The 12,349-nt window shown below is 45.0% G+C and overlaps 1 protein-coding gene across 1 annotated transcript in view; it reads right to left on the reverse strand.

Moving 5' to 3' along the window:
* Positions 1-1,407: 1,407 nt before the first annotated feature.
* LOC110505728 (large ribosomal subunit protein uL13m) overlaps positions 1,408-12,349 on the reverse strand; it is a 33,696-nt gene continuing 22,754 nt past the window's right edge. The window contains exon 7 of the mRNA XM_090186198.1: positions 1,408-1,585. Within this exon, the coding sequence (XP_090042324.1) occupies positions 1,561-1,585 (25 nt within the window). The 3' untranslated portion in view covers positions 1,408-1,560. The remainder of the gene's footprint in view (positions 1,586-12,349) is intronic.

Consider the following 12,349-nt stretch of genomic DNA (forward strand, 5'->3'; position numbering starts at 1 on the left):
TCTGTTTGAGTAGGCTAAACTAGCTACCTGCATTTGCTAGCTAAGTAAGTGAAACTGAAAAACAAAGCTCTCTTGCTTCTCCTTCATTTTGGAAGAAATTAATTTGTTCAACACTGTTCAACTATTGTCTTTCTCTCTCTTTGAGTCAACTACTCGTCATATTTTATGCAGTGCTAACTATCTGTAGCTTATAGTTTCAGAACTAGATTTATTCTCTGATCCTTTGATTGGGTGGACAACATGTCAGTTCTTCCTGCAAGAGCTCTGATAGGTTGGAGGACGTCCTCTGAAAGTTGTCATAATTGCTGTGTAAGTGTATGGAAGGGGGGTGAGAACTATGAGCCTCCTAGGTTTTGTATTGAAGTCAATGTACCCAGAGGAGGACGGAAGCTAGCTGTCCTCCGGCTACAGAGTGCTGCTGAGACTACTGTAGACCTTCATTGCAAAACAATGTGTTTTAATCAATTATTTTGTGACGAGGAATATATTTAGCATAGTTTAATCTAAAAAGGATAACTTAAAAAAAAAAAAAAAGGTTTTACAATTGTCATTTTTATGAAATTCACTGAGGACGGTCCTCCTCTGATATAAGTTCAGTTGCCTCACTGCCTTCTACAAACAATATGTTTCTTCTTGCAAAAGAACAGCAGGCCTCCCATCAACTGCTTCTCTAGAGAATGAGACATTTTCCCTGTCACAGCCAAAATGGGGTTGTCTTTGACAGGTAAATCTGGCTTCATTTGAACAGGAGGACCACTTGAGTCCAGTTGATTCTTCAAGTCCAGTCAACGCAGTGTGTCAGACAGTGCTGCCGTCTGTGGTAAACACCAGTGAAGCCAAACTAGAAAACGTTGCCGACTACCCAGTCTAAAAAAAAAAAAGAGCCCAACGACTATAGTATCACGCTTACTGTTGAGGTACATTTCCACAATGGTTTCCTGAGGGGCCACCAGACATCAAAAGGCTATGCTGGCATTATAAAAAAGGTCTCAGAGGCATCTGAAATCAATTAAGGTCGAAGTGTGGTCGAATTAGAGGAGAGATCAGACTTTAGAAGAGACTGCAGAAATGGTCTGTGTGGCTGGTAAGGCAAAGAATCTCCACTTTAATATTCTCTCAAATACAACAGAACTAAAAAGGCAGCTGACCGCAGCCGATGCTCGAGTCCCAACTGGCACCCTAATCCCTGTATAGTGCACTACTTTTGATCAGAGCCCTGGTCTAAAGTAGTGCACTATACAGGGGAATAGGGGACCGTTTGGGACTCATTCAATTAATCTCACTGCAGCTGAGGTTGAATGAAACACACGAAAGTCTATTTTTTTTAACTCATCAAACTTTCACCGCAGAAAGAATGAAATATACATCATGATTTATTCTCACGAAAAAAAAAGAAAAACTAAACGGTTGACAAGAGAACTAGTTTTTATTTTTGTACATTATTTGGGACGACAGAAAAAGGTTTGTGGTGTGTACAGTAAATGTCACCAGGATGTAAATGCCAGTACAAGTAACAGGACAGAAGAAGAAGAAGGCGCCTAGCAACAGCCTTCTGATGGATCACTTCATCCTGTAGTCTTCAGGTCTGCAGATAGAACAACACGGACATTACAACTCAGTCATGTAGAACAGCAACATAAATGTCATCTCTGTAAGAATAATCTGTAGAAGGTTGAATGAAATATCACCGTGGTAACTATCATGTAAACAATATGGTCTTGAAACAGAAGACAGTTATTACTAAGTAAAGTAGCTCTACTATTCACAACAAACAACTTTATATTGTATTACATTAGTATGTGTTGACGGTATTAGATTGATGTCCAGAGTGCTTGGTGAGTGTTGATGTGATGTCAGTCAGTGAATATCAACTAGGTCTTTAATAAAAAGGGCCAGGATTGGTTTGACCTTGAACATCACCAGAGGTCAATTACATCGCTGGAATTCCAGGCCTGAATGGGCTCACTGATTGGTTCTTAAGATTAGATCAGTAAACAGAGAAACACATCATTTATCACAATACACTGTCCTGACAGGACTATATACTGATGACTGCTAGGGCTGACAGTACTATATACTGATGACTGCTAGGGCTGACAGTGTCCTGACAGGGCTATATACTGATGACTGCTAGGGCTGACAAGACTATATACTGATGACTGCTAGGGCTGACAAGACTATATACTGATGACTGCTAGGGCTGACAGTGTCCTGACAGGGCTATATACTGATGACTGCTAGGGCTGACAAGACTATATACTGATGACTGCTAGGGCTGACAGTGTCCTGACAGGGCTATATACTGATGACTGCTAGGGCTGACAAGACTATATACTGATGACTGCTAGGGCTGACAAGACTATATACTGATGACTGCTAGGGCTGACAAGACTATATACTGATGACTGCTAGGGCTGACAGTGTCCTGACAGGGCTATATTCTGATGACTGCTAGAGCTGACAGTACTATATACTGATGACTGCTAGGGCTGACAGTGTCCTGACAGGGCTATATACTGATGACTGCTAGGGCTGACAGGGCTATATTCTGATGACTGCTAGGGCTGACAAGACTATATACTGATGACTGCTAGGGCTGACAAGACTATATACTGATGACTGCTAGGGCTGACAGTGTCCTGACAGGGCTATATACTGATGACTGCTAGGGCTGACAAGACTATATACTGATGACTGCTAGAGCTGACAAGACTATATACTGATGACTGCTAGGGCTGACAGTGTCCTGACAGGGCTATATACTGATGACTGCTAGGGCTGACAAGACTATATACTGATGACTGCTAGGGCTGACAAGACTATATACTGATGACTGCTAGGGCTGACAAGACTATATACTGATGACTGCTAGGGCTGACAGTGTCCTGACAGGGCTATATTCTGATGACTGCTAGAGCTGACAGTACTATATACTGATGACTGCTAGGGCTGACAGTGTCCTGACAGGGCTATATACTGATGACTGCTAGGGCTGACAGGGCTATATTCTGATGACTGCTAGGGCTGACAAGACTATATACTGATGACTGCTAGGGCTGACAAGACTATATACTGATGACTGCTAGGGCTGACAGTGTCCTGACAGGGCTATATACTGATGACTGCTAGGGCTGACAAGACTATATACTGATGACTGCTAGAGCTGACAAGACTATATACTGATGACTGCTAGGGCTGACAGTGTCCTGACAGGACTATATACTGATGACTGCTAGGGCTGACAAGACTATATACTGATGACTGCTAGGGCTGACAGTGTCCTGACAGGGCTATATACTGATGACTGCTAGAGCTGACAGTACTATATACTGATGACTGCTAGGGCTGACAAGACTATATACTGATGACTGCTAGGGCTGACAAGACTATATACTGATGACTGCTAGGGCTGACAGTGTCCTGACAGGGCTATATACTGATGACTGCTAGGGCTGACAAGACTATATACTGATGACTGCTAGGGCTGACAGTGTCCTGACAGGACTATATACTGATGACTGCTAGGGCTGACAAGACTATATACTGATGACTGCTAGGGCTGACAGTGTCCTGACAGGACTATATACTGATGACTGCTAGGGCTGACAAGACTATATACTGATGACTGCTAGGGTTGACAGTGTCCTGACAGGGCTATATACTGATGACTGCTAGAGCTGACAGTACTATATACTGATGACTGCTAGGGCTGACAAGACTATATACTGATGACTGCTAGGGCTGACAAGACTATATACTGATGACTGCTAGGGCTGACAGTGTCCTGACAGGGCTATATACTGATGACTGCTAGGGCTGACAGGGCTATATTCTGATGACTGCTAGAGCTGACAGTACTATATACTGATGACTGCTAGGGCTGACAGTGTCCTGACAGGGCTATATACTGATGACTGCTAGGGTGTCCTGACAGGACTATATACTGATGACTGCTAGGGCTGACAGGACTATATACTGATGACTGCTAGGGCTGACACTGTCCTGACAGGACTATATACTGATGACTGCTAGGGTGGACACTGTCCTGACAGGACTATATACTGATGACTGCTAGGGGTGACAGTGTCCTGACAAGACTATATACTGATGACTGCTAGGGCGGACAGTGTCCTGACAGGACTATATACTGATGACTGCTAGGGTGGACAGGACTATATACCGATGACTGCTAGGGCTGACAGTGTCCTGACGGGACTATATACTGATTACTGCTAGGGTGTCCTGACAGGACTATATACTGATGACTGCTAGGGTGGACAGGACTATATACCGATGACTGCTAGGGTGTCCTGACAGGACTATATACTGATGACTGCTAGGGTGGACAGGACTATATACCGATGACTGCTAGGGCTGACAGTGTCCTGACAGGGCTATATACTGATGACTGCTAGGGTGGACAGGACTATATACCGATGACTGCTAGGGCTGACAGTGTCCTGACAGGACTATATACTGATAACTGCTAGGGCTGACAGTGTCCTGACAGGGCTATATACTGATGACTGCTAGGGTGGACAGTGTCCTGACAGGACTATATTCTGATAACTGCTAGGGTGAGATACACTGATGAGCAGAGTACTATGGGAAATGTAGTTTACAAAGTGGAGTTGTTGCCTGAAACAGATTCCCTATTCTTTCTCAGACTCCCGTCTGTATAGACAGGTTGACAGATAAAAAATCACTGTTTTGTTTCCAAGTCTAGATCATTAAAATGTGTTCTATCATCAATTACATTTAGGGTTTTTATTGTCCCCCTTGACGTTTTCTTTCTGAACGTGGAGTGTTCCTTGAACACGGTGTTACTGTATAAAGATTTAAACTTGTCGCCTACTCCCTATTTTAAAATGGAAACCCCCTGAGGTGATGTTTCACCCACCAGACATCACACTATTCATCTCAACGTTTTCATGTGAAATAAAAGGACCGTCTCGGCTCAAGTCTTTGAGAAAAAAAAAAAAAAACATCTTTTAAAAAAAGGATTGTTAACAAGTTTCATAAAGTCTCCTCCTTTAAGTTGGTCTTCGTATTAAAAACAGCACTTCTCAGCAGCAGTAAAAAACACTAATAGAACACAGCTTTAGGACACATGGTCTGCTCTTACCTTGAATGACACGTTCCAAAATGGCACCCGGTTCCCTTTATAAAAGGGCCCAGGTCAAAAGTAGGGCACTACATAGGGAAAAGGGTGCCCTTTTGGGACACAGACTTTGTGTAATGTCATGAGAAAGGTAGGATTGGGACAATTAACTTGAGATTGATGATATTCGCACGCAAAGTGAGGGGAATTAAAATAAAAGGCTACATTTCCTCACTGGATGGAAAAACGTGAGGGTCGTGACAAATGTCAATTTAATCTTCTTTTGGAAAATATTGCTCGCTAAACCAAAAAAAAAGAAATTCCATGAATGTAATTAATTTGAGTGAGCTGGGTTAGCTACAGGGTTAGTGTTGATTGAAATGTAGGCTACCTTTATAAGTGTGATACATATGTCTAGACGGGCTTTTCACGTTGAAATGGAGGAGTAGATTATATGGATCATATACATTCCAGACGGAAAGGCAATCAACTGGGAAAACGCGGTGTATCCTTTCTATAGCTAGTGACTGTACGTCTGTGGGGCTCCTCCTTTCCTCCTACGCAGGGGAATAGAGGAAGGAGGGATGAATAGAGGAGGGATGAAGGAGTGAATAGAGGAGGGATGAAGGAGTGAATAGAGGAGGGATGAATGGGTGAATAGAGGGATGAAGGGGTGAATAGAGGAGGGAATAGAGGAGGGATGAATGGGTGAATAGAGGGGGGATGAAGGGGTGAAGAGGGGGGATGAAGGGGTGAATAGAGGAGGGATGAATGGGTGAATAGAGGAGGGATGAATGGGTGAATAGAGGAGGGATGAATGGGTGAATAGAGGGGGGATGAAGGGGTGAATAGAGGAGGGATGAATGGGTGAATAGAGGAGGGAATAAAGGAAGGAGGGATGAAGGGGTGAATAGAGGAGGGATGAAGGGGTGAATAGAGGAGGGATGAATGGGTGAATAGAGGAGGGATGAAGGGGTGAATAGAGGAGGGATGAATGGGTGAATAGAGGAGGGAATAAAGGAAGGAGGGATGAATAGAGGAGGGATGAATGGGTGAATATAGGAGGGATGAATGGGTGAATAGCAGGATGAAATGTCACCGTGCCAACAGTAAACTGTTTAATCTACAGTGTTTTATGAAGGACAAATACATTGCAATCCCCCGAACCTCTCCCAACCCTCCAACTCAAAACCCACTTACAGTGCAGAGGTAGGCCCATTCAGGCTTGCAGTTGAGTAGTATAGACTATCAATCACACCAGGCTATATCTCACCATGGAGAAGACAGGCCAGAGTAGCCTATGGATCAGACCAGGCTATATCTCACCATGGAGAAGACAGGCCAGAGTAGCCTATGGATCAGACCAGGCTATATCTCACCATGGAGAAGACAGGCCAGAGTAGCCTATGGATCAGACCAGGCTATATCTCACCATGGAGAAGACAGGCCAGAGTAGCCTATGGATCAGACCGGGCTATATCTCACCATGGAGAAGACAGGCCAGAGTAGCCTATGGATCAGACCTGGCTATATCTCACCATGGAGAAGACAGGCCAGAGTAGCCTATGGATCAGACCAGGCTATATCTCACCATGGAGAAGACAGGCCAGAGTAGCCTATGGATCAGACCAGGCTATATCTCACCATGGAGAAGACAGGCCAGAGTAGCCTATGGATCAGACCTGGCTATATCTCACCATGGAGAAGACAGGCCAGAGTAGCCTATGGATCAGACCAGGCTATATCTCACCATGGAGAAGACAGGCCAGAGTAGCCTATGGATCAGACCTGGCTATATCTCACCATGGAGAAGACAGGCCAGAGTAGCCTATGGATCAGACCAGGCTATATCTCACCATGAAGAAGACAGGCCAGAGTAGCCTATGGATCAGACCAGGCTATATCTCACCATGGAGAAGACAGGCCAGAGTAGCCTATGGATCAGACCAGGCTATATCTCACCATGGAGAAGACAGGCCAGAGTAGCCTATGGATCAGACCTGGCTATATCTCACCATGGAGAAGACAGGCCAGAGTAGCCTATGGATCAGACCAGGCTATATCTCACCATGAAGAAGACAGGCCAGAGTAGCCTATGGATCAGACCTGGCTATAGCTCACCATGAAGAAGACAGGCCAGAGTAGCCTATGGATCAGACCTGGCTATATCTCACCATAGAGAAGACAGGCCAGAGTAGCCTATGGATCAGACCAGGCTATATCTCACAGGGTAGGAATGCCTGTGGTTCAAGCCTGCTTGACTGGCCATCCCTCTCTCTGGAGAAACAAAGGCAGCCTGTAGCCATAGCAGCCTGCGGTTCAGGGCAGGTCTAGCTAGCCATCCTTCACAGTGAGGCCACAGTATAGCAGCCTGCGGTTCAGGGCAGGTCTAGCTAGCCATCCTTCACAGTGAGGCCACAGTATAGCAGCCTGCGGTTCAGGGCAGGTCTAGCTAGCCATCCTTCACAGTGAGGCCACAGTAAAGCAGCCTGCGGTTCAGGGCAGGTCTAGCTAGCCATCCTTCACAGTGAGGCTACAGTATAGCAGCCTGCAGTTCAGGGCAGGTCTAGCTATTAATCCTTCACAGTGAGGCCACAGTATAGCAGCCTGCGGTTCAGGGCAGGTCTAGCTATCCATCCTTCACAATGAGGCCACAGTATAGCAGCCTGCGGTTCAGGGCAGGTCTAGCTATCCATCCTTCACAATGAGGCCACAGTATAGCAGCCTGCAGTTCAGGGCAGGTCTAGCTATCCATCCTTCACAGTGAGGCCACAGTATAGCAGCGTGCGGTTCAGGGCAGGTCTAGCTATCCATCCTTCACAGTGAGGCCACAGTATAGCAGCCTGCGGTTCAGGGCAGGTCTAGCTAGCCATCCTTCACAGTGAGGCAGCCTCCCTAGCTACAGTATAGCTCACAGTGGGTTAGAAATGAAGGCCACAGTATAACAGGCTATGTTTCAGGGCAGGGAGGCTGGCAGACCATCCCTCACAGTGACTGAGCCTGGCACCGTAGCCTTGGCTGGGCAACGTGCCTCACCACATTAACAAAAGTGGACAAGTGCCACTGAATCAGGGGCAGAGCTACTCACTGAGACACATCATACTTCACTCCTGGGGGAGAATATAGTGGGCCTGGCTGTCTCAACCCGCCACGGACTACATGAGGTAAATACATATTTACGATGATGCCAATCCCATTTCTATTAGGCTTACCGGGGCTTGCAAATCTAACCAGACTATTTATTCAGAGATTGTTTACACTGAGCCACAGAGGCAGTCGGTGAGAATGTCTGAGCAAAAACCAGCCACTAATCAGAGTGGATTCCAGAAACCATAGAGCTTGTCTTAGCTTAGAGTAGACCCATCTCAATAGATTGCAGACGGATGCAACTAGGACCTAATTGCAACTAGGACATCAACAGTATGATGCTATCCTAGCTATAGAACATCAATAACATGATGCTATCCTAGCTATAAAACATCAACAACATGATGCTATCCTAGCTATAGAACATCAACAACATGATGCTATCCTAGCTATAGAACACCAACAACATGATGCTATCCTAGCTATAGAACATCAACAACATGATGCTATCCTAGCTATAAAACATCAACAACATGATGCTATCCTAGCTATAGAACTAAGTACAGTAGTCGTTATTTTGATAGTTCCATTCTCCTCTCCTGCTGTGGAAACAAACCACTACACCAGTTAACACCCCATAACCACTACACCAGCTAACACCCTATAAACACTACACCAGTTAACTCCCTATAACCACTACACCAGTTAACACCCTATAACCACTACACCAGTTAACTCCCTATAACCACTACACCAGTTAACACCCTATAACCACCCTGTAACCACTACACCAGTTAACACCCTATAACCACCCTGTAACCACTACACCAGTTAACACCCTGTAACCATGACACCAGTTAACACCATGTAACCACTACACCAGTTAACACCCTATAACCACTACACCAGTTAACACCCTATAACCACTACACCAGTTAACACCCTATAACCACCATGTAACCACTACACCAGTTAACACCCTATAACCACTACACCAGTTAACACCCTATAACCACTACACCAGTTAACACCCTGTAACCACCCTGTAACCACTACACCAGTTAACACCCTATAACCACTACACCGGTTAACACCTTGTAACCACCCTGTAACCACTACACCAGTTAACACCCTATAACCACTAGTTAACACCCTATAACCACCCTGTAACCACTACACCAGTTAACACCCTATAACCACTACACCAGTTAACACCCTGTAACCACTACACCAGTTAACACCCTGTAACCACTACACCAGTTAACAACCTGTAACCACTACACTAGTTAACACCCTGTAACTACCCTGTAACCACTACACCAGTTAACACCCTATAACCACTACACCAGTTAACACCCTATAACCACTACACCAGTTAACACCCTATAACCACTACACCAGTTAACACCCTATAACCACTACACCAGTTAACACCCTGTAACCACTACACCAGTTAACACCCTATAACACCCTATAACCACTACACCAGTTAACACCCTATAACCACCCTGTAACCACTACACCAGTTAACACCCTATAACCACCCTGTAACCACTACACCAGTTAACACCCTGTAACCATGACACCAGTTAACACCATGTAACCACTACACCAGTTAACACCCTATAACCACTACACCAGTTAACACCCTATAACCACTACACCAGTTAACACCCTATAACCACCCTGTAACCACTACACCAGTTAACACCCTATAACCACTACACCAGTTAACACCCTATAACCACTACACCAGTTAACACCCTGTAACCACCCTGTAACCACTACACCAGTTAACACCCTATAACCACTACACCGGTTAACACCTTGTAACCACCCTGTAACCACTACACCAGTTAACACCCTATAACCACTAGTTAACACCCTGTAACCACCCTGTAACCACTACACCAGTTAACACCCTATAACCACTACACCAGTTAACACCCTGTAACCACCCTGTAACCACTACACCAGTTAACACCCTATAACCACTACACCGGTTAACACCTTGTAACCACCCTGTAACCACTACACCAGTTAACACCCTATAACCACTAGTTAACACCCTGTAACCACCCTGTAACCACTACCTACACCAGTTAACACCCTATAACCACTACACCAGTTAACACCCTGTAACCACCCTGTAACCACTACACCAGTTAACACCCTGTAACCACTACACCAGTTAACACCCTGTAACCACTACACCAGTTAACACCCTGTAACCACTACACCAGTTAACACCCTATAACCACTACACCAGTTAACACCCTATAACCACTACACCAGTTAACACCCTATAACCACTACAGCAGTTAACACCCTATAACCACTACACCAGTTAACACCCTATAACCACTACACCAGTTAACACCCTATAACCACTACACCAGTTAACACCATGTAATCACTACACCAGTTAACACCCTGTAACCACTACACCAGTTAACACCCTGTAACCACTACACCAGTTAACACCCTGTAACCACCCTGTAACCACTACACCAGTTAACACCCTGTAACCACTACACTAGTTAACACCCTGTAACCACTACACCAGTTAACACCCTGTAACCACTACACCAGTTAACACCCTGTAACCACTACACCAGTTAACACCCTATAACCACTACACCAGTTAACACCCTATAACCACTACACCAGTTAACACCCTATAACCACTACACAGGTTAACACCCTATAACCACTACACCAGTTAACACCCTGTAACCACTACACCAGTTAACACCCTGTAACCACTACACCAGTTAACACCCTGTAACCACTACACCAGTTAACACCCTATAACCACTACACCAGTTAACACCCTGTAACCACTACACCAGTTAACACCCTATAACCACTACACCAGTTAACACCCTATAACCACTACACCAGTTAACACCCTATAACCACTACACCAGTTAACACCCTGTAACCACTACACCAGTTAACACCCTATAACCACTACACCAGTTAACACCCTATAACACCCTATAACCACTACACCAGTTAACACCCTATAACCACCCTGTAACCACTACACCAGTTAACACCCTATAACCACCCTGTAACCACTACACCAGTTAACACCCTGTAACCACGACACCAGTTAACACCATGTAACCACTACACCAGTTAACACCCTATAACCACTACACCAGTTAACACCCTATAACCACTACACCAGTTAACATCCTATAACCACTACACCAGTTAACACCCTGTAACCACTACACCAGTTAACACCCTATAACCACCCTGTAACCACTACACCAGTTAACACCCTATAACCACTACACCAGTTAACACCCTATAACCACTACACCAGTTAACACCCTGTAACCACCCTGTAACCACTACACCAGTTAACACCCTATAACCACTACACCGGTTAACACCTTGTAACCACCCTGTAACCACTACACCAGTTAACACCCTATAACCACTAGTTAACACCCTGTAACCACCCTGTAACCACTACACCAGTTAACACCCTGTAACCACTACACCAGTTAACACCCTGTAACCACTACACCAGTTAACACCCTATAACCACTACACCAGTTAACACCCTGTAACCACTACACCAGTTAACACCCTGTAACCACTACACCAGTTAACACCCTGTAACCACTACACCAGTTAACACCCTGTAACCACTACACCAGTTAACACCCTGTAACCACTACACCAGTTAACACCCTGTAACCACTACACCAGTTAACACCATGTAACCACTACACCAGTTAACACCCTGTAACCACTACACCAGTTAACACACTATAACCACTACACCAGTTAACACCCTATAACCACTACACCAGTTAACACCCTATAAACACTACACCAGTTAACACCCCGTAACCACTACACCAGTTAACACCCTATAACCACTACACCAGTTAACACCCTATAACCACTACACCAGTTAACACCCTATAACCACTACACCAGTTAACACCCTGTAACCACCCTATAACCACTACACCAGTTAACACCCTGTAACCACTACACCAGTTAACACCCTGTAACCACGTAACCACTACACCAGTTAACACCCTGTAACCACTACACCAGTTAACACCCTATAACCACTACACCAGTTAACACCCTATAACCACTACACCAGTTAACACCCTATAACCACCCTAT

Source organism: Oncorhynchus mykiss, chromosome 2 (assembly GCF_057628025.1).
Source record: "Oncorhynchus mykiss isolate SJ-2025 chromosome 2, ASM5762802v1, whole genome shotgun sequence".
In the NCBI taxonomy this organism is placed as follows: domain Eukaryota; kingdom Metazoa; phylum Chordata; class Actinopteri; order Salmoniformes; family Salmonidae; genus Oncorhynchus; species Oncorhynchus mykiss.